At 43.2% G+C, this 23,958-nt stretch overlaps 1 protein-coding gene across 6 annotated transcripts in view; it reads right to left on the bottom strand.

Annotated features, from left to right (window-relative positions):
• Window positions 1-23,958, bottom strand: part of CHI3L2 (chitinase 3 like 2) — a 38,795-nt gene that overhangs the window by 13,209 nt on the left and 1,628 nt on the right. For 3 of the 6 annotated variants that reach the window (XM_063624606.1, XM_063624611.1, XM_063624610.1), the window contains exon 1: window positions 1,499-1,697. In XM_063624606.1, coding sequence (XP_063480676.1) covers window positions 1,499-1,538 — 40 coding nt within the window. In that variant the 5' untranslated portion in view covers window positions 1,539-1,697. Of the gene's footprint in view, window positions 1-1,498; window positions 1,704-2,492; window positions 2,570-2,913; window positions 3,020-18,487; window positions 18,608-20,599; window positions 20,780-22,929; window positions 23,105-23,958 lie in introns of those variants that run through there. The other 3 variants (XM_063624607.1, XM_063624608.1, XM_063624609.1) reach the window with 3 other exon arrangements.

Genomic DNA, 23,958 nt, shown 5'->3' with positions numbered 1-23,958 from the left:
TGCTAAGTATTGCTCAGGACACTGGGGAAATTATAATGCAGTTAATGCCTTCCCTGCACTCAAGGAGCTCATAGTCTAGTCTGGAGTTGAATATAGGTAGGATGACCATATAGTTTATTGTCCAATGAGACATTTCAAAGAGTAAAAAGAGCATTATTAATAATTTCCCTAGGATGATAGCTTGAACCAGAACTATCTCAGGCAAATTGAGATGGTCACACTATGTATAAACAATTAACTCTTAGAACAAGGTAAGCAGTGTGAGCTGGCCCTGGTAGTGCTTTAAACTTATATGTTTGAAATTATGCCCAGTCTCTTCTCCATAGGACATCTACCTTAGGAAGACTGGTGAGATTATTCTATACTTAACACATCCTCCTAAAGGAAAGAAAAAGCAGACCCCTGGCTCGTAGAAACTTTGCCCAATGGACAAGACTCCGGGAACTGCAATCCCCCCGGCCTGGGGATATTGTTCACTCTGAAACACTTACAGGTCCAAAAATGAAGAGAGGAGCAGCCAAAAAGGAGAGAAAATTTTCAATGACACAGCTGCTGGAGCTGATTCCTCCCTTGCAGAGCTTAGGGCTGGAAAACAGGGCTCTACTGTTCTCTCTTCATGATGGTGATTCACGTGTTTTTTTAGGCAGGGAGGTTAGGCCCTGATTCTCCACACACTCACTAAGTAAATGGTCAGAGAAATTCTGTTTGGCACATCCACTGTCAGGGCAGCCTCCAGGCCCTTCTCCAAAGTGTGGCCTCCCTACCGGCTCTACCCTGTCAAGGGTCAGTCCAGGGCTCAGCCAAGTTCAACAGGGAACCCAAAAGGCTCTTGCCAAGTGGGTGCTTCATGGCTTGAGAGGGTAAGACAAGGTGAAAGAGGTATGGACACAAATAAATTATTTATTTCCTCCAGCAGACATATTCCCTCCCCTCCCCTCCTGGTAAACGTCCCTCGTTCACTCATAGCCTTGTTCATTTAGACTCATCCGCACTCTCATCCCAATTCCCAGCCACCACAAAAGCCAGAGTTTTGGATCAGAACTTTAGAGTTGAAAGGGAGAGTTTAAAAAACATGTAATTCAATAAACCATTCTGCAGATGAGAAACGTGCGGCTCTCCAAAAGTTGTAAAATATAACCACAGCAAAGCCCATGAAAGATGTGACTCGTAATGCAATGCTCATACACCAAGAGACTAAGAAAGCTTGGCCTCTTTCCTATCTTAGCTCCAGTTCTAATGTGGACAAGAAGCACCTCTGCGCAAACTGAGAATATCCTGCCAGTGCAAAGGGTTCTGGCTACTGCTGCCTTCTTGCCCATTCAGGAAAGATCATGTGGTTCCCCTGCGACAATTGCATTGGCTTGAAATTTTTTGACACTAAGGTCAACAGAAAGACTGAAATCCCAGGAAAGGAGGAAGATTACTTCCTCTACAGACCTGTTACCTCTTCCTTCCTCACCAACTTTCCTGCTGAATTATCAACCCCAAGCATGCTCACCTGCCCAGAGAGACTTCGGGTCCATGGTGGTTGCTCCCATATCCTTGGCTAGCTTCTGGGATGCACGTTCTCTAGGTCTTTTATCCACTGAGGTTTCGACAGCCTGTCCCTACACGAAAGCAGCAAGAAGTCCAGGGACTTCCCCTGGCAGACTTGTGAAACTTCTCGGAAATGAAGCCCAGATTTCAGCAATGCCAACTCTGACCTGTCAGAAATTAGTTGCTGTGAAGACAGCTGTTGAAGAACCCTTTTCATCTGGTCTCACCTAAAAGGGACCCGGTCCTGGAGAAGGGAAGGAGGTGATACTCAGGCTCTGCCTCCTGGTATCACCCTCGGCCCTGAATCTCCTTCCTCATCATCCCAATCTGTCTCCTTCTTCTTGCCCCCACCTCTCTCTGTGCGCACACCACCTCTGGCTTGCTTAATTTTTTTAGAAACAGGATCTTCTTCTTGCTGTATCACCCCAGCTGGAGTGCAGTGGCACAATCACGGCTCACTGCAGCCTCAACCTCCCGGGCTCAAAGGATCTTCCTAGCTTGGCCTCCAGAGTACCTGGAACCACAGGCATGCACCTTACACCTTGCTAATTAAAAAAAAAAAAAAAAAAAAAAAAAAAAATTTGTAGAGACAGGGTCTCACTACATTACCCAGGCTGGTCTTGAATTCCTGGGCTCAAGCGCCCCTCCTGCCTTGGCCTCCCAAAGTGCTGAGATTACAAGTGTGAGCCACCACACCCGACAACAGCTATTGTTTCCCAGGCACCTCCATTGACACCTTCTCTGTAGCTCTTCCCACTGTCCCCCGAGCCAAGACTAGCTGGCACCTCTGCCTACAGTGCATTCTATTTCCTTTCATTCCTTCACACTGTATTGTGATGTATTGGTGTGTGTCTCCATTGTGCAAGTACAAGAAGTATGCGAAGGAAAAATTAGCCATGCATAGTGGCACATGTTGATAATCCCAGCTGCTCAGGAGGCTGAGGTGGGAGGATCACCTGAGTGAGCCCCAGAGGTTGGGGCTATGGTGAGCTGAGATCACACCACTGCAGTCCATCCTGGGCAAAGCAAGACTCTGTCTCAAAAAAAAAAAAAAAAGAATTATGTGAAACACAAAAAGAAAAACCTTAACAAATGTCTGTTCAGGATCCTGCCTTAACCTGTGAGAATGGACTTGCACTCCAGACTCAAAGGCTCAGATCCTCAGGGCCTTGCACATCTCCCTACCTATCTCCCAGTGCCTTTTTCATAACTGGCTCATCGGTGTCACCCAAAATGTATATGTTGAAGCCCTAAGTCCCAGTGTGATGGTCTATGGAGAAGGGGCATTGCGGGTAATTAGATCATGAGGGTAGAGTCCTCATGAATGGGATTAGCACTCTTACAAGAATAGACACAAAAGAGATGATCTCTGTTTACCACGGGAGTATGCAGCAAGTAGGTGGCTTTCAGCAGATCAGGAAGAGGGCCATCACCAGACACCTCATCTGTGTGCAGCTTGATTTTAAACTTCCCAGCCTCCAGACTGTGAGAAATAGACATTTGTTGTTATGCCACCGAGTCTGTGGTATTTTATTATAGCTGCTTGAACTTACCTACTCAGTTCTCAAGGGCTCCAGAAGCCTGCAGAACCTTCAGTGTGAAAATACCTCAGCTCAGCTTACTGAAAGGGTGCCAATTTTGTTTTTGTTTCTTTGTTGATAACAAAATATAGTACAGGTTCATACTAAACTTCTTATGCATACCAATGTATTCATTCTTCTTTCAGATTTAAAATGAGGTTTAAAAAGCACTCACGGTCTAGCCTGGGTGACGGAGCAAGACACCGTCTAAAAACAAAAAAAAGAAAAAAGAAAAAGAAAGTACTCATGGTATTGTTTGCTAGTTTGAACTGAGATCTTCTCATCTTCTGATAGGTATTTCCTGCCCTGCTGAAGGAGGTAAATGTAGCATTTCACAAGTGTGCCTGTGCATTCACTCTCGCTGGCATTGCTTTGCAGTTGTCTATCTCCATACTTCAATCAGATGACCATATTGGCACTGATAGCATAGTAAAGAAAGGCATTAATGTTTTATCTCTGCTTTCCTGACATTATGCCTTATTATGTTGCTGGATGGAGAGATGTATCTTTTTTCTCCTGGCATTTTAATTCTAGAAAATGATAAACTTGTCCCCAGGACTAAAAGAGAAAACTTAGTCAATCAGATTTTGACTTTCATGGTCAAGGTCATGGCAATTATTTGCAGATTTTTTTCTTAAACAACTTTCCTTCCAGGCTTAAGCTGTGGATTCTCTCCTAAGCAAGGTCTTCATCTGCTCCAGTGCCTATTCCAACTGAAAACCTAACTTGGAGACATTACTTGACTCCTAATCTTTCAAAGTCACAAGAGACATTAGTATGTTCTAAACTCAAACCCCACTGTGGAAAAGGAAGATAATATGGGTGGGGGGGTTGGAGCCCAAGAAGGAAAAATGGCTTTCAATCCTTCAGCATCCAACAAGTACAGCAAACACCTATGGAAAATCTACACCTTGTAAAGAACTGATAAGAGCTTATAGAGCCCCTATTTGATCTGCCTCAAGAAACTTGTACTCGGGGAGGCAAATGTATAAATACAGGTAAATATAACATTATGGGGAATGAAGTATGTGCTAAATAAAGCATCCACTCTTAAAATGTATAAAATATAATTAATTTAAAAAATTAATGGAGTGTTTACTTTTTGTCAGTCACTGCATAAATATAATTCATACAGTAAACCAAATATGAACCAAATATAATTTGATTCCAGCTTTCTATTGACTTATGTTTTTAGTGGGGGAGACAAACATGTAAACAAATTATTCCTTTTTTCCTCAAATTTGAAATTTAAAAAATTAGGCTGGCCACGGCGGTTCACGCCTGTAATCCCAGCACTTTGGGAGGCTGAAGTGGGCAGATCACCTAAGGTCGGGAGTTTGAGATCAGCCTGACCAACGTGGAGAAACCCCATCTCTACCAAAAATACAAAAAATTAGCCAGGCATGGTGGCATATGCCTGTAATCCCAGCTACTCGGGAGGCTGAGGCAGGAGAATCGCTTGAACCTGGGAGGCGGCAGTTGCAGTGAGCCGAGATCGCGTCATTGCACTCCAGCCTAGGCAACAAGAGCGAAACTCTGTCTCAAAAAGAAATTTTAAAAATTTAATTGTAGCAAATTTACATTGCAGCAAAACCCTAAGAATATTAAAATATATAAAGCAGAAAATTAAAGTATCTATTCATTCTCTAAAGAAACTTCTGTTAACAATTTTGGTATGTATCATCCCTAACTCCCCTCTCTCTCTCTTTATCTCTCTCTCTCTCCTCTTTCTTGACACACACATACACACACACACACACACACACACACACACACACACACACACTCTCTCTCTCTCTTTCTCCCCTACCCTCAGCAATTTATGGCAAAGCATCCTTTCACATAATCAAAATAGAGACTATCAATTTATATGCAATTTAAAATTACTACATCCCCCATTGATGGATATTTCAGTTGTTTTCAAATTTCACAGTCACGGATAATTCTGCAATGAGATGATTTTGTATAAAAGACATCCATTTACTATTTTTATACTACTTTTCAAATTGTGCTTCAGTGTGTACTCCTTCCAACTACATATGAAGCATGCTTATTACCCCCATTCTAGTAAACAATAAATAATGGGTATTATCAGTCTACCTTTTATATTAAAATTGTGCCTTCTTATTTTAATTTACATTAAAACTAAAGGTTGGACAACTTTTTAATGTATATATTTATTGGCCAATACTTTTTCTCCTTCCCTGAGTTGCCTGGCCATATCTATTGGATTCTCCATCTTTTTGGTATGGCTTTTTAGGAATTCTCTCTGTATTATATAAATTAATCCATTATCATATTTATTGTATTTTTTCATTTTTTACCTTCTATTGTTTACATTGTTTTCATTATATAATTTTAAAAATATTTTTATGCCTGCCAATCTTCATTTATAGCTTTTGCATCTAGCTCAGGAAAGAGATATGTAAGAGGCAGAATAAAGGAGCAGAGAATTAAATACAAACACCACAGTGGTACGGAAAGAACGGAGGACTGCCGAGAATGGAAAGGCCACACTGCCCTGGTAGGGACCTGGCTGGCTTCCTCCTGAAAGCAAGCTTTGAGAAGGGATTAGAAGGAGGATCTGGGCATTGCCAGGAGGAGAAGAATAGGAAACACACAAGGAGACCAGTCTTAGTGAAGTCTCAGAGTTGGACTCTGTAACTCTGTGGCAGACGTGGGAACAAGGGTGACTTAATGAGAGTGTAGGGGTGTCATGGGAACTGAGATCACCAGCGGGGTGGAAGCATGAGGATGTCCATTTCTTGGCATATAAGGCCAGATTTAAATGCCACTTTCGATTCACCTTGATTTACAGGGGTCTGTGAAGGCAGGATCTAGCTCTGTTCCAAACCCCAGGGAGAACGTGAATCCCTAAAGATGGGAAAAGGCTGTACTTATTAACCCAAGGTTAGGTTAAAAATATGCCTTGGGGATTTGCTTGAGGAGAAATTCAGAACCCAGTTCTGCCACAGGGAGGAAATAACAATGAAGGGTGGCCTTCTATTAGTCAGTGATGAGGCAGAGGCACTGTCACCGTCCAGATACGAGCCTGCGTCCAGGGCCTGCAGCACTTCTGACCCACCCCAAGGCTGGACTCTCGAGGGAGCCTCCGCAGCAGAGGCATGGGGAAGGGGCGCCCTCTGGTGGTTGTCGGCAGGCAGCTCAACACCTAGTTGGCGCTGGGCAGGTGTCCTGGGAATGTCCTACCTCCCCCAGCTTCTCAGTCTGTTCTTGGCCCCGGGATTGTCTCAGAAAGGTTGGAAGGATGAGTGGGGACAGAGGGATGATGTCATAACCTTGTTCACTGCAGAAATAAGTATGACCCAAAAAAGAGAATGCAGAGGGAGAACACCAGGGAAGATCAAAGGGAAAAATGAAAATAAAAATAAAGGAAGGAGAAATGCTCTGTTCTAAATATAGCAAAGTGGATTTTTCTTGTTTGCCCTAACACGCTTGCATTCCTGAAGCTTGGCACTGTCCCATCTTGCTTTCTGGGGCCGGATTCAGGCCTAAAACTGGTGTAACAGAAAGGGACTTCTGTTAATGTGCTTCAAGGCTGAGGAAGAGCAGGCTCTTTCAGCATATCTCAGCATGGGACACATGTGTGGCCATCAATAAGGGAGGACTCTGGAGGGAGGTTTAAAGACGCCAAGTGCTCACTGGGACGGGGCGTAGGGGAGAAGAGGTAGCAGGTTCAGAGAGAGGCATGTGCTCGCTGGGGAGAGCAGTGGGTCTGTGAGGCACCCAGAGAGCCTAAATAGAAAGACCTGGGCCCAGTGCAGAACCAGGGAGGAAGAAAACAAACTGCAGCAGCCACCTCAATACTCACATTATCTGAGACCCTTTTTGTGTGAGATGTTATGAGCCATCCCAAACTACAAATCTCTTGTACATTCTCCTGGACTTTGTGTGCCTGCGACTGGACTGTTACGAAGTTGTTTGATAATGGACTATAAATCTTATTTCTTCCGCTAAGTGGAACATGAGATCAAGACTCTTTCTTGCTACCCACCACATCTTTATGACCTGTGCTTCAAACAAAATAAGACTGCAGTAAGTCGCTGTTAGGTGAAAAAGTATAAGAATAAATGAATGAATCACTCATCTGTACACTTCCAGTTTCCCCCCCACACACACACATAGCAGGTCCATCACTGGTAGTCCATTGCTGATAAGTGAATGAGTGACCTCTTTGGAGCCCAACTTTGGTGGTTGCTAGGTTGGCTATGAGCTGGAAGATGTCGCATAAATGTTTGCCTGCATTGAACCACTGGTGGGAACTTTGCTCAAATGCAGGATGTGGTCTGAGAGTTTCTCCTCTTCCTATTTTTGAGGGTGGGGGATGGGCATTGAAATTGCCTCTGATTTGCTGGTGGGGTCTGAGCCATGCTGCCAGATCTGCAGAACTGAGAGCTGGGGGAGGAAGGAGGAAAAAGAGCAGATAAGCAGGAGCCAGCAATGAGAATGAAGCTGCTCACAGAGATTCATGCTGTAGAAGACAGGCCAGAACTCTGGAGGGCATCTGAGATCATCACTCATTGCCCTCAGGCCTGCCCCAACTCTCATAAGACAGAGGCAAAGGACTTTATAAAATGGGGATAATGAGATTACCTCCCTGGGAGGTTGTTTGAGGGAATGAAACTTGATAATGCAAGTGAAGCACTTACCATATTACCTGGCTTAGAGTGTATACTCAATAAACATAATCTGATCTCATGTCCCAGTAATTCATCTTCATTTCAACTTTCTGTCACATTGATAAAGAAGGGAGGTTGGCCACGTGCAGTGGCTCATGCCTGTAATCCCAGCACTTTGGGAGGCTGAGGTGGGATCACTTGAGGTCAGGAATTCAAGACCAGCCTAGCCAACATGGTGAAATCCCATCTCTACTAAAAATACAAAAATTAGCTGGGCATAGAGGGCACCTGTAAGCTCAGCTATTCAGGAGGCTGAAGCATGAGAATTACTTGAACTCAGGAGGCAGAGACTCCAGTGAGCCAAGACTGTGCAATTGCACTCCAGCCTGGGCAACAGAGCAAGAATCCATCTAAAAAAAAAAAAAAAAAAAAAAAATGGAGGTAAAAAGTGTTGAGAAGCTGAAGCCTGTGGTATCAGGATGACTCTTCTGTGGAGTCATCATCCCCTGCCTGACCTGACCTTTCCCTGTCTGCAGGGAAATGGGACTGGACTGTAGCTGCCAAAGTCCATGGTCATGGTCATTCCCTGTGTCATGAGTTGGGCCCCCTAGAAGCAGGTGTGGAATTGAAGTGTGGGCACAAGCTGTTAATTAGAAATTATCTGTTGTGAAAGGAAAGAGGGAGCAAGACTGGGTAGAGGAAGAGGCTGAGTTTGGATGCAGCTCCGACAAAGCTTCAGCCAACCTAGCCGGGAGATCCAGAACAAGTGACGTACATCAGAGTTGTCTCACTTCAGACTAAAATGCCTAGGTCTTTATACGCCCTCCTCATTCAGCCACAAGTGATGGGCTTCCCTGGTAAGTCATGACCTTGGGCAAAGGGATCCTTTGCCTTATCTGCATCTGAGGCAGACCCTGAAACCACTGGCAGCAGGGTGTTTTCTGCTAACTGAACCCCACGGTGGGCAGCCAGTCTCTAGAATAAGCGCTTCTTGAGAAGACAGGCCTTTTACCTGTGCCCCTTGTGGCCTGGCACACCGAGGCAGATGCTTATTGCTCCAATTATTGATTAAATAATCCAATTTGCTTGAGTGTTGCTGTTCATGGCATGGTTTCACAGGCATGGTCTCATATTGCAGGCTGCATGGTGGTGAGAGGGCCTTTGGGCAAATTGGAAGCGGGAGTCAAAGCAGGGACAATCAGAAAGCTCATCCACTGGCTCATGATGGAGCTAGGGGGTCTTGGGATGGAAAACCTCTTTCCACTTTATCTGAATGTGGGTATGGGGAGGGCTTGGAGGGGGCTTGGCTGAAGAAGTCAGCATCCCAAGTGCTGGAAGACATAACTGAAGAGGAGGAGACAACTGAAGAGGAGGCAGTGCTCAGAGCAGCTAAGCCAGTGAAGAGATGACCTGGCTTGAGAGTGAAAGCACAGCCCGAGGATGCAAAGCACCAGGCCTCTCCTCCTAGGTCTAACAAAAGCTTTGTCTTGGGCAAATTCCTCCTCATCCACCCACCCCGAGTTTCAGTTCCTCTACCTCCTCTATGCACACTAACTCATCTTCACAGCCACTTCACACATCTAATAAGTATTTGTGGCCTCCTCCAGCAATGACTGAGTAACTCTCACACAATAAACTGGAATATGATATAAAATATACAAAATGATTGTTTTCAGACATTGGGCAATATGCAATGCAGGGCTGTGAAAACAAATGAGGTGAGCCCTCCCACAACTCCAGCTTTGTGCCTTGTGCAGACTGCAACACAAGAAGCGGGGCCTACAGAGAGCATGCAAGTCCCACTGAGACAAAGAATGGAGTTTGAAGAGGCTGAGAGGCTTGGAAACTTCACAATAGAATGCCAGAGATAAGGAAGTAGTATAGAAAAAGAGCTTCAGAAAACTGCATGGGGTTCTTTCAGATCTGTGGCTGAATACAAAGCTCTCATACAGGGGGTGAGACTATGGCAGAATGGGCAAAAACAACAACAACAAAAAGTACCAAGGAAATAAGCACCACCAGGGATCTGGAAGCTGAACAACCACTAGAGCTTGCACTGGGCTGGGAGACATTTGATAAGACCGGCTAGAGTGGAAATTCCTTCTTGAGCAGCTGGGAATTTAATAGAAACCTCAGAAGCGTCAAACTTTAGTTAAGGGCCTCACTAGCCCCATGGTAAGGGTGGCTCTAGACCTGTTCTAACAAAATTTAAACACAAGCTTCAAGATGTTCAAGTTGAGCGGGGCACAGTGGCTCACACTTGTAATCCCAGCACCTTGGGAGGCCAAGGTGGGAGGACTGCTTGAGGCCAGAAGTCTGTGACCAGCCTCAGCAGCATAGAGACTCTTTCTTTACCAAAAAAAATTTAAACAATTATTTGGGCATAGTGGCATACCTCTGTAGTCCCAGCTACTTCAGAGGCTAAGGCAGGAGGATTGTTTGTGCCCAGGAGGTCGAGGCTACTGTGAGCTATGATCACACCACTGCACTCCAGCCTGGGCAACAGAATAAGACCTTGTCTAAAAAAAAAAAAAAAAAAAAGGTCTTGTCAATCTCCAAATAAATTAACTTCCTGGCCAAAAAATCTAAACATTCAACAACAACATAACATTTATAATGTCAAGTATCCAATTAAAAAAATCACTAGATATACCAAAAAACAGGAAATGTGACTTATAATCAGGAGAAAAACGTGTCAATAGAAACAGATCTAGAAATGACAGATATTAATATACAAGAGCTTTAAAGCAGCTATTATAAGTATGTTCAAAACCAGGCATGGTGGCTCACACCTGTAATCTCAGCACTTTGAGAGGTCGAGGCAGGCGAATCATTTGAGGTCAAGATTTTGAGACCAGCCTGGCCAACACGGTAAAACCCCGTCTCTACTAAAAATACAAAAATTAGCTGGGCGTGGTGGCAGGTGCCTGTAGTCCCAGCTACTCAGGAGGCTGAGGCAGGAGAATTGCCTGAAGTTGGGAGGCAGAGGTTGCAGTAAGTCAAGATTGTGCCACTGCACTCCAGCCTGGGCAACAGAGTGAGACTTCATCTCAAAAAAAAAAAAAAAAAAGTATGTTCGAGGATTTAAAGGAAAACATGAGTATAATGAAGAGAGAAGTAGAAATTATGAAAAATTAAACAAAAAGTGAAGAAAAGCTGAAAAAATATGAGACTCAAAATTTTAAAATTCACTGAGTGAGCTTAATAGATTAGATCCTGCAAAAGAACAAGCTGACTTGAAGACAGTAATAGAAAGTATCTAACCAAAACAAACAAACAAACACAAAAACAAAACAAATGAAAAAAACAGAGAGGAGCCCAATCAGGTAGGTGCCCCCTAGTCCATTTTAAGGACCTTGGCTTCTAATCTGAGTAACAGGGGCACCATTGGAGAGCTTTTATAAGAGAAATGATACCATATGATTTACATTTTAATGGAATCATTCTGGCTGCCATGTTGAGAAAAGACTGAAGGAAGAAAAGAGTACACTCAAGTGGCCCATTAAGAGAACGCTGCATTATGAGTGAGAGATGATGGTGGCTTCAGCCAGGTTAATGGCAGTGGGGGTGGTGGGAAGTACTAAACAGTTGAAATCTGGGATACACTTTTGATGGTAGAGCAGACAGGATTTGCTCATGCACTAGATTTGGAATCAAGACTGATGCAAAGGTGTATATAATGAGTCTTTAACCATTTTTGAGAGCATGCACTATGTACCTATTAGGACTGCATTTAAGTATATATAACAGGAAACCCAGCTACAGTGACATAAAAAAATGAGGGCTTAGCTGTTTCACATAACTGGTTAGACCAAGGCTGGTCAGCTACTCAAAGTTGTCATCTGTCCCAGGTTCTTGTTATCTTTCTGCTAAGCCATAGTCTAACAGATTGCTTCTTTGTTCTTTTCCTTGTGCTTCATGGTTCCAAGATTGCTGCAGTACTTCCATGCATAATGTCAGTATTACAGGAAAGAAGAAATGGCAGAGGGGCAAAAGGGACCCTACCAGTTGAGTTTGTCCTTTTATGCCCAGAAAGCAAAAGCTTTCCTGGGCACTATATTCAGCAAACTTCCCCTCATAGCTCATTGGGTCACATGACCAATTATAAGAGAACGAAATTACTATGTGTGCTTTAGGTGAATTACAATTCATGCATTATGGCCAGGGTAGGAGGCCTCCTCTCTTTAAAGTCAAAGGATTTCTACCAGTACCTAGCAAATAGGGATTCTATTAGCAGAGAAGAAGGGGCATGTGGTAGGAAGGATGTTGGGCTAGTGATGAACGATTTCAACTGTTGATTGCTTTTTTCACTTTTATTGCAAAATACCTGCTGCCCATGTTTGGCAGGTGTATATAATAAACATGTTTTTATAAGATATCGGCACAATGGCACTATGATTATGGAAGACTTTACAAATAAGCTGATCGAAAGACATGGGAAGGGCATGGAGGGGGCACCATTTCAGATTATACAAATGGCCATAAAAAGCATAGTGTTCTGGGGACTCTCAAAGTCCATGTAGAGGATGGTGGACTGGCTTGGTGATCTTGCTCATTTTAGGTTCTCTGGAGAAACAAAGGAAGTATCGACTGAAAAACTAATACAGTGAGAAAAGAAAATGCACATGTTTTAAAGCTGGAGGCAGAAGTCCTCTTCGGGGACTCGTGTGTGTGTGTGTGTGTGTGCACGTGTGTGTGTTAGCAAAACATTTGTATGGTTGTTTAATTCCGAAAAATTGGCTCCCAGAATCTTGTCTTGAAAGGAAAAAATGAAACAAAGAAAACTAAATTGCTCTGCAAAATAAAGCAAGCAGAATTTTAAATTTTGGCTGTCAGTGTAAGAGGAAGGATAATGGGATCTTGGGAACTGGAAAGGAAAGGGGAGAAATGAAAATGGATAGGAGAGGAAGTTACATAACCCTTATCACCAGGGTATAGTGTACATTATAGCCTCTCCCCATTTTACAGGGAACAAGTTGAGCAACTTTCAAATGGCAGGGCCAGGATTTACATGCAGCAATTTCTGACTGCATTGCAGTCCTGGCAGGCCTGGTGCTTTTTCTGCATAAAACCTCCCTCAAGTCACCAGGGAGTTCAGATTTGACCTGAGAAGTGGTTGGTTGGTCATTTACAAATTCTCCCATTCCCCACTTCTGTCTACGGAAAGATTTTAAGGTGAGGGCCCACCTCAGTCATGAATTGTTCCATCAGGTGCTCTGGCAGGAAGTCCCATAATGACCTTGGGGAACCAGACAGTTTCCTCTGGTTGTGGGATGGTTCCACCTCCATCACCAGAATAAGCTGATAAACAAACTTAGCTCCACCTCCTAGGCCCTGGCCTCCTGCAAACAGGCCTCTGGAGAGACTTACTGAGACTTTCAATTTCCTGTGAAGGAGACTAGTATCTGAGCCCTATAGAATAAGTATCAATTTGCATTTGGTTTCCTTTGTGTCTTGAGAGAGAGAGACAGAGAGAGAGAGACCGAGACAGAAAGAGAAGCACTGGGGGAGAAAGCAAAAGCAAAATGAAGCAGTAATTGCACAGCCCCATTCACCCTGGGAACTTGGTACCCATGGTTTCTCACGTTCTCTACAACTCCACAACGTGATGTCTGCTCAGAACTCACATCTCTCAGGCTTCCCACTGGGTGCTGATTACCACTATATTCTGCTTCCTGTCGGTTGCAAGGACACTAGCGAGCTCTGTTTTACCTTTTGAGTATATGGCAATAATATTAGCTCAAATAATTCAATTATTTAAAGGATTTTTATATCTAAAATATCTGTCAGTCTTTGCAAGTGCCCTGCAAATTATGTTGGTTGTGAAAACTCCTTGAAGGGCTGAAATGTGTCAATGGAAAAGAGTCAAACTCTGTAAAATATTTGAAGAGATTTATTCTGAACCAAATATGAGTGACCAATGGCCTGTGACACAGCCCTCAGGAGATCCTGAGAACATGTGCCCAAGGTGATCAGGGCAAAGCCTAGTTTCACACATTTTAGGGAGACATGAGACATCAATCAAATACATGTAAGATGTACTTGGTTTGGTCTGAAAAGGGGGAACAACTTGAAGTGGGGGGATTGCAATGGGGGCTTCCAGGTTATAGGCAGGTTTAAAATTTTTCTGATTCACAATTGGTTGAAAGAGTTATTATCTAAAGACCTGGAATTAATAGAAAGGAACGTCTGGGTGACAATAAGAGGTTGTGGAGACCAAAGTTTTATCATTCAGATGAAGCCTTCAGGTAGCAGGCTTCAGAAAGACTTGGTTGTAACTGTTTCTCATCAAACTTTCAGAGTCTGTTCTGAGAGGGAGGCGTGTACGATGAAGCATGTCCACACTCCACCCCCCATCATGGCCTGAACCAGTCCCTCAGGTAAGTCTTGGAACGCCCTTGCTGAGAGAAGGGGTCCATTCAGATGGTCGTGGGGGTTAGAATTTTATTTTTGGTTTACAGATGGTATGTCCTATGAACTGAGTTCAGGTTTGTGTGGTTTGATTCCCAGCACCAAGCAGTGTGACGCTCAGGAAATGATAGCTATGTAAAGACTTCTTAGAGTAAGATGAAAAGTGAACAAAGAAGTGGAGAAAAGATGGAGTAGGCTGTGGCTTTTTTTTTTTTTTTTTTTTTTGACACTTAGGAAAGTCTGATAAGAGCATCTCCTAGTGAGGGAGGAGAAAGGAAGAAACTGGTCAGGCAGGTAGTTAGGGTGGGTTCTCTTTCAAACAAAAGAGCAGCCTGAAAAATGAAGCTGCAGGCACAGATAAAGGAACTTGCCCGGGGGGCTTGCCTAAGACATACCCACAGCCACACAGATAAGAAAGGCTACACAGGTGGCTTGCCCAGACATGCCCACAAAGGACAATTCCATCCCCTGACACATGCACAGTAAGGGGAACAAAGCAATACGGAGTAACTCAAGCTAAGGGCCCACATGTGCATTAGAAGAACAAGGTAGAGCTACCAGAAATTCGTACCTATGCAAATGAGATCCCCAGCCCTTACTGGTCTCCTATAAAAGCCTTTGCATTCAACTGTAAAAATGGTAACCCTTTTCTGGGTCCCCTCTCCTCAGCCAAGAGCTTTCTTCTTTTTTTTTTTTTTTTTTTTTTTGAGACGGAGTCTTGCTCTGTCGCCCAGGCTGGAGTGCAGTGGCGCAATCTCGGCTCACTGCAAGCTCCGCCTCCCAGGTTCACGCCATTCTCCTGCCTCAGCCTCTCCGAGTAGCTGGGACTACAGGCTCCCGCCACCACGCCCGGCTAATTTTTTGTATTTTTAGTAGAGACGGGGTTTCACCGTGGTCTCGATCTCCTGACCTCGTGATCCGCCCGCCTCGGCCTCCCAAAGTGCTGGGATTACAAGCGTGAGCCACCGCGCCCGGCCTCTTCTTTCGCTTATTAAACTTTTGCTCCAACTTCACCCTTTGTGCTCACTCTCCCTAATTCTCTTAGTTGTGAGACAAAGAACTCCAAGTGATAACTCACAATGAGAGACTGCTACTTCGTGGTGCATTGGTGAGACTGTAACATCAGGGCTGAGGCTGGCCCTGTCCCCTAGTCGGTATGTAATTCCAAGAGTGCAAGCTCACCAAGGGAACCATGTTTGATTGGCTCTATTCAGCAGAAATCAGTTTGGGGACAGGTGTTAATTTAGTACATACAGTTAAATAGACATGTGGGCACCTATACATATACAAACTTTGTGCATCCATCTCTTTAAATAAAACATGATGTTACAGTAGGTAGTTATGCAGACATGAGCAGGGCAGGAATGGGCCCCAAAACCAGGAATGCCAGGTGACCATGAGGTGATGATCAGGCAGTTGTTAACTATTGCTCTAAAATAATAATTGGTCGCAGCTGGCACCAGGGAACGGCAATCTCCCAGTAGAAAGGAAACACCAAAATTTGGTGATCGGCAGCTTCCTAATAAGATCTCAGGAGTTGGGCGAGTGGGCCCAAGCGCGCACACTAAAAGGCAAAATGGCAGAGTTTAACTGGTATATGACCTTCCTCTAGGAATACTCAACTGGCAAGGGAAGAACGCCTCAAATGAGCATGTGCACAACTCCAGTAAACACACTGTGCACGCGGCCCCTCCCAAGTACTGGCAGGCCACTGCTTATGCGGACAGCCCACCCCGAAGGAAGAATCAGGGGAGAGGTAACACAAGACCTCGGAAACATGACAACATATAAAACCCCAAGACAAAAGTCAAACCATTCACTTTAATCTCTCAAGTCATCTGCTTGGCCCTCTTCCAAGTGTAGTTTACTTCCTTTCATTTCTGCTCTAATACTTTTTAATAAACTTTCACTCCTGCTCTAAAACTTGCTTCAGTCTCTTTCTCTGCCTTATTCCCCTCAGTCAAAATCTTTCTTCTGAGGAGGCAAGAATTGAGGTTGCTGCAGACCTGTACAGATTCGCCACTACTAACAATAAGATGTAAGATGAAATGGTATTCTCTGCAGGAGCACAAAGGGAAGGAAAAGAGAGTTGTTTCTGAGAATCAAGTAGGCAACATGGTGGGGTGATGGCAATCCGCCCCCAACCTCTCCACCTGACCATGTCTCCCTTCCCTCCAGGATCCTGTCCACCATGACCTCTTTCTTTCTTGCTGCAGTTGTCTTTCGAAGCCTTTACATCACTTTCTTGGCTTCCCTTAAATGCCATGGTCACTTAGCAGGCAGCCCTTCTGCCTGATGTGGTTGCTGAGCAGAGCACCTTCCTGGGTTGTGCAGGGGTGAGGGAAGGGGAAAAGAACTGTGGGGGTGTGGGCATCATTCCTTCTTGGGGTTTGTGATTAGGGCAACCAGGACAGGTGGGAGTTGGTGGTATTAATCAGTCTGTTAACAAGTGTGTTCTGATTTCTGAGTTTCAGGACTGAGCTAAGGGCTCACTGTTCTCTGTTGTCTATCTCTGCTCATCAAGCAAAAAAGAAGGGGGGAGGGGGAGAAAATAGAAAACAGTTATCCATCAGATCTCTTTCTTGGGCTGAAGATAGGGGCTTGGAGAGACATTTCCTGGATTCTGATCCCAACAGCCACTAACTGGCTGTATAATCACAAGCCTTCACACCCCAGCCAGGGACGCCAGGGAATGGCAGACTTTATATTTTCTCAAGGCAGGATTTTCCCATTGTTCAAACTGCTAGGCAGAGTTCCCAGCACTTAGCAGGAACAGCGGCGGGGGCAGGGGCGGGGGGTGGACAGGTGGGCAATGAATGCCTCTGATACTGTCCCTTCTAACTTGACACTCTAAAATTCCAGATTCTTTCTGTCAATAAATAGCCAGAGCAGTGGTTAATAAACACAAAATGTTCAGAGGAACAAATAGGGTGTAGGACCCAGGCGGGCAATAGAAAGATTTCATTGCAATTCAGGTAAGAAGAAGATAATTTTAATTCAAATTATTCAATAAAAATTTATAAAAAGACATCTTGGTAAAATGTTATAAAAGGTTACTGTTCAAAAAAGCCAAAAAGGTAATAAAGGATGCACTATATTGCAAGAAAAGGTATATTATTAGGAAGTTGTATTCCTACAAGAAGTGTTCAGTTTATTAACTCATGGCTCATCTAGAATGAACTTGGAACTAATGCTCAGGCCTTGCTTTCCCATCCAGAGTCTCAGACCAAACCCTGATTCTGAAATGTCAGTTACTGTACTCATGTGACTGACCTAGTTTTTAAGTCTCACTTATCTGGATGAGAAAAATCTGTAGTTCTGGGAAATTGTACGAGCAAGCAGAGAGAAAATAAAGAGATAAAAATGGGATCAATACTTTTGGTAAATTGTGTTCATTCAAGGAAACTGATTTGTCCTCATGATGCTGCTTTGATGATGCTCTCTCTGCTTAGCACATTTAGTGGGTGGATATGTTCAACTTACAAGACTTAGTTATATGCTTACAAAGATTCTGCTTATTAGATTTATAAATCTTCTCTGTCAGAAGTTTGAAGTGTTGGAGATAATTTAAATTTCTAGTTGTAGGTAGAAATATCTAAGAATCGGCGAGGTGCGGTGGCTTACGCCTGTAATCCCAGCACTTTGGGAGGCCGAGGTGGGCGGATCATGAGGTCAGGAAATCCAGACCATCCTGGCTAACATGGTGAAACCCCGTCTCTACTACAAAAATACAAAAAATTAGCCGGGCGTGGTGGCGGGCGCGGTGGCTCACGCCCGTAATCCCAGCACTCTGGGAGGCCGAGGTGGGCGGATCACGAGGTCAGGAGATCGAGACCATGGTGAAACCCCGTCTCTACTAAAAATACAAAAAATTAGCCGGGCGTGGTGGCGGGCACCTGTAGTCTCAGCAACTCAGGAGGCTGAGGCAGGAGAATGGTGTGAACCCGGGAGGCGGAGCTTGCAGTTAGCCGAGATGCGCCATGGCACTACAACCTTGGTGACTGAGCAAGACTCCGTCTCAAAAAAAAAAAAAAAAGAAATGTCTAAGAATCTTTGATGAATTACAAAGCCCTACATGATCTTCGGTCCCCTTCTTTTCTCCTACGGTGGTGAATGGTGTGCTCATTTCCCCAGCACTGACATAGACTTTTATATGTCAGCCTTATCTCTAGGGGGTTATTTACATCTCTGAGGACTTCCATGACACCTATTATGATGAACCTCTGGCTTCCATTAAAAAAAAAAAAAATCCACCACTTTGGGGCATTGTTCAGTGTAGAAAGCAAGGTAGGGCATTTTGGGAGCAGTACACAGACAGACCTGAGTGTAGTCTCATAGGATATCTATTTGAGACCTTCATGGAAGGCTTCGAGTGCTGGGCCGCTTCTCAGCTCCATGGAAGACTCCACGACATGTCCTGGTGGGCTCATCAGGATGCTCCTGGGGATAAAGTTTCCATCTGAGTGTGAATTAAAAGTTCACTTTACCTGCTGTGTGATTTTGGGCAAGTTCCTTAACATCTGTGAGCTTGTTTCTTCATCTATAAAGTGGGAATAGTAATAGCTAGCTCAAAAGATTATTGATAATGCTGATTTGAATTAATGTTTGTAAAATACTTAGCATAGTGCCTGAAACATATAAAGTGACCAAGCCATGAGAACTATCTGTTCCTCTTAAGTTTATGGTCAAGGAGAACTGGGAACCCCCTAAATGCAATCAAAATGTTAGGTCTAGAGTTCAATTCAACAAGCACGCATTGACCATCTGCTAATGTAGTCATCATGCTGGGAATTCATTCATTCATTTGTTCAACAAATATTTATTAAGCAGATGCTTGTTAAGGAAATTGGTTACACCTATTGGCTGCTCAATCCCCTGAACAGTGCTGAAAACACACCTAAAAATTATTACTCTTTGTTCTTTTGCTTATGAATGTATTCTGCATTCAGAGAGGGTTTTGAAAGGTAAATACATATTTCTAATTAAAAGAAGCAAGACTTCCTATTGTATGATGAAAAGGCTACATGCTGTATGATTCCAACTATATGACATTCTGGAAAAGGCAAAACTATGGAGATGGTAGAAAGATCAGTGTTTGGGAGTGGGACGGGGGAAGGAGGGGTGAATAGGAGGAGCACAGAGGATGTTTAGGGCAATGAAACTATTCCATATAATACTGTAACGGTGAATACTTGTCATTGTACACTTGTCAAAACCCATAGAATGTACAAGCAAAGAGTGAACCCTAATGTAAATGGTGGACTTCAGTTAATAGTGGATCGATGTTGGTCTATCAACTGTAACAAATGTCTCACACTAATGCAAGATGTTAATAATAGGGAAAACTATATATGGGGGTGGGGTGAGGGGATATGTGCAAACTCTCTGTACTTTCTGCTCAATTTTTCTGTAAATCTAAAACTAGTCTATTAGTTAACAAAAAAAGTAAGTGAGATTTTATCTCCCAGGCTTACCTACTGGAGATCAGACTTGATTTCTTTCTTAGGCTAAAATGCGTGTTTCTCCGTCATGATCTTGAACTACCCTGTGCTTATCTTAATCCCAGTATCTCTGCATTATATTATTCCTGCAAGAATGCAAACTCTGTGAGAACAAGGACCATGCCTTACTCATCTTTGTAGGATCATGTAAGTCTTGTGTTCAGACTTGCCAATGGCTTCCCATTCCAAGTGCTTTAGACATATTAGCTCATTAAATCCTTAAAACAACCCTGTAAGGTAGATGCCATTATTAGTCTATCAATTATGAAAAAACTGAATCACAAAGAGGTTAAGAAACTTGCCTGACGTAACCAAACTAGTAACTGGCAGAGCTGAGACACCAACTCAGAAAGTCTGGCTTCAGAGTCTGCAGAAAAAGTACCAGAAAACCCAAAGATGTTTTAAACTGTGGGTCACAACACATTTTGGGGGTGAAATAATTTTAAGGTGCCTCAAACAAGGATGTTTTTAAAAGTACAACAACAGAATGGAAGAAAAAGGAGAAATATCAGCATACCTTGCACATGGTAGGAGTGGTATTGTTTTATGAAACTTTTATCTTATTTGTATATTACATGTATGTATATTACATGTATGTATATTACGTGGCACTGAGAGGCCATGTAAAATGTACTTAGAAGGCTCACTGCATTAAACCATAAGGAGAGTTATTACCTCAGGTAACAAGCAGTGCAGAGTGAAGGCAGCTTCAGGCCTGACATGCCATCCCTGACTCCTGCCCCATTACCCTGAGAGCCTGTTGTCCCTGTTCTGCTACATAAGCTGGCTTCATCTCACCAGTTCCTGTCATCATATCCAAATCCAGTGATGCCCAGAGGCAGGGAAACAGCATCACTTCTGGAGAATCCTATCCCAGAAGTCCCTAGGAGATTGCCTCTTGCCTCCCTTACTAGATGAGATACCTCCTTACCTCTCACTGGTCACACCTGGATCACGTGGCCACCATGAATCACCCTGGGGGAAGGAGACCAGGACTACCATGATCAGATTCCACCATCTGAAACACCTCTGAGCACATATATCCATATATCCAGCAAGGTAAAAGGGGAAATGAGTCTTAGGCACCCAAAGTGTTTGCCCTGAGTAGAACCTAGAAAATAAAAAAATGTTTAAATTAATTTTCTCTCTCCTTAGAGATGGAAGCTTTCTGCATATTACCCATCTATTAATTCATACATTTATTTACTCAACACACATTTACTGTTTATCTAATATATGCCTGGCACTGTGCTAGGCAATGGGGACACAGAAGTAAGCAAAAGAGATAAGACCCATGCCTCCTGGGGATGACTCTAGAAAGGGAGAGAGTAGTTGAACAAATAATCTCAGAAATACATATATGTAACTTCAAATGGCTATAAATGCTCCTAAGGAAACGGCATGATTGAGGTTGTAACAGGAGGATCTGATTTAGATGGAAAGGGGAGGTGCTCAAAGAAGTCTTTTCAGAAAAGGTCATTTAAGCAAGATATAAAGAATGAGTAGAAGTTAGTAGAGTGAGGAGTGGGAGGAAGAACATTCCAAGCAGAGGGATCAACATACACAAAATGTTGGGATTGAAATCTTAGCACTTTAGAAGAATGGGAAGAAAGAGGATACATGGAGATTTTTGGCTATCAAATAGAGAGCAGAGACCCTTTCTAGGAGAGAGAGATCTGAGAACTTTTTAACTCCAGGAACTCTTTGTGGTAACAGAAAAGGCTATCTTTGTTTCTAATATACAGATGTTCTTTCCTAATCCTGGATATCATTGCTTGTTTCTGGAAGATGTGTAGGTTATTCAACTCATTTCTCACAGGAGATGAGAAGCCAAGACTTCAGATGGCTTGCAGTATACATAGTTTGAGACAACTTGAGCTTTTGTTCATCTCAAAGGAAGAGGAATTGTGCAGGCCAATTGATGATGGCATTCTGTATTGATTGGCCTATTCTTGGGGAAATATGGGTTGCCTTTGATGTTGTTGTTGTTCTGGTGTCTCTGCCGAAAGATGAGATTAGGTTCTAAGTATGGGACAGGGTTTCCCTGTGAATGTAATAAACATTGCTCTTGTCAGTCATTCTTGAATATGCGAATACTGAGACAGGGCTGGGTTCAAGGGCATTCCCACTGGAGTCAGGTTAGCTGATCCCTGAAAGATGGGGGCAGCTCTAGGAGTAGGGAGAGAAGTACTCCAAAGAGGACCCTCATACAGACCCCAAGAGTGGTGACACTTTGTGTTTAAGTTTTCCTTTTATAACGTGCTTCTCTTATCATAAAACAAAGTCTTAACAAACCTTCAACTAAGTCTTAACAAAACCTCTTCTAACTTCAGCTATCTCTACATGGAATTGAAGATAGAATCATTGTCCAAGTTGGGCAAAATGGCACAGGGGAGAACAATAGCAGTATGTCTTCAGACAAATGGGTATAATTGTAGAAGGGAAAGTAATAGTTTGAATTCCCATGATGGACTCTAATGACCAGTGAATATCAGAATTGGTCTTTGGAGTGTGTGTTTCTTGAGGTTTCTCAGAAATTCCTGAAGATACAAGCCTGGTAATAGACAGTACTTTCTGCAATTAAAAGAAATGGAGCTGAGACTACATTGATTTGAGGATTAAAGATATGTATGAAGTTTGGAATTTTTATTACAAATATATTCTTTCTAATCCTCACAACTGCCCTGCAAGGTGATTTTATTATATCAGAAAAGTGAGGCTCAGTGCAATGCCTAACCCAAGGCTACAGGGCAAACAAGAGGCAGAGTGGGTTCAGGTTCAAGTTCGTCTGTGTCAGATGCCCAGGCTCATTCTGTTATGTCATACTGACTGCCTCCTTGAACACAGCTTATTAGTGTGCTTCCTTTCAAGACCTTCAAAAAAGGAAGGGTAGGGTGGTTCACTTCCACTCTACAGCTAGACTAGGAGAATGACCCAGGGGACAGTGGAAGATGACAGCTACAAGAAGAAAAAGAACCTTTTGTCTTAGCAGAAACTGAGGCCTCCTGTGGTATCCTTTAACTTCTTGCTACCTTATCTACACATTTATCAACATCTATAGCCATTTTCATCTTTTTTTCCCCTCAGATAAAGTTTCCTTCTCCCGGCCACATGCAGTGACTCACGCCTGTAATCCCAGCACTTTGGGAGGCTGAGGCAGGCAGATCACCTGAGGTCAGGAGTTTGAGACCAGCCTGACCAACACGGTGAAACCCCGTCTCTTCTAAAAATACAAAAGTAGCCGGGTGTGGTGGCGCTCACCTGTAATCCCAGCTGCTCAGGAGGCTGAGGCAGGAGAATCGCTTGAACCCGGGAGGTGGAGTTTGCAGTGAGCCGAGATCGCGCCATTGCACTCCAGCCTGGGCAACAAGAGCGAAACTCTGTCTCAAAAAAAAAAGTTTCCTTTTCTCATTTAAAGCCAGACTTCTACCTAAGCTTCTAATTGCCCCCTCCTCCCTCTTCTCTCAGACACTGTTCCATCTGCACACCCTCTTTCTTATACTTTAAATGTCTACCTTTGCTAATTCTCATTGCTATACCCATAATATGCTCTCATCTTTGCCGTCTTAACCCATCACTTTAAACCCAAATTTTCCGCTATGGATCAATTAACTTGTTCCTATTATTATCCACACTTCTCAAAAATGCAGATTATACTTAGTTAGCTCCACTTCCTCCTATCCCAATAATTTCTAATTTTATTCTGAACTAGCTTCTTCCTGTTTCATTACCTTCATTAATGTCACCCTAACATCCTAATGAATACTTTAAAAATCTTTTTAAAGTCTCATACACACATAGAGAAGTGCTTAAGTGTTCACTGCGAAGAACGATCACATAGTGAATACATCTATGTATCTACCACCTGGTTAAGAAATAGGACATTACCAGCATCCTAGAAAGAAACGCTATGGTATTCTCCCAATCATTATTTCCTCCTTCCTCCCTAAAGGTAACACCATCCTGACCTCTCATACCATAGATTAATTTCACCTGTTTTAAACTTTATACAAATGGACTCTTACATAATGTACTCTTTTGTGTCTGGCTTCCTTTTCTCAACATGATGTTTGTGCAATGTAGCCATGTTATTGCATGCAGCCGTGGTTTATTTATTTTTACTGCTATGTAGTACTTCATTATGTGAATATACTGCGATTCACTCACTTTACTATTAATAGACATTTGAGGTTATTTCCAGCGTGAGTCTGTTTCAAATAAGACTCCCTTGAACATTCTTGTACTTATCTTTTCGGTGCACATGTACACAGTCTTCCTCATCTGTTTTTA

This window comes from Symphalangus syndactylus, chromosome 12 (assembly GCF_028878055.3).
Source record: "Symphalangus syndactylus isolate Jambi chromosome 12, NHGRI_mSymSyn1-v2.1_pri, whole genome shotgun sequence".
In the NCBI taxonomy this organism is placed as follows: Eukaryota; Metazoa; Chordata; class Mammalia; order Primates; family Hylobatidae; genus Symphalangus; species Symphalangus syndactylus.
Note: the sequence above shows the minus strand (reverse complement) of the source record. Positions and strands in the feature narration are given on the sequence as shown.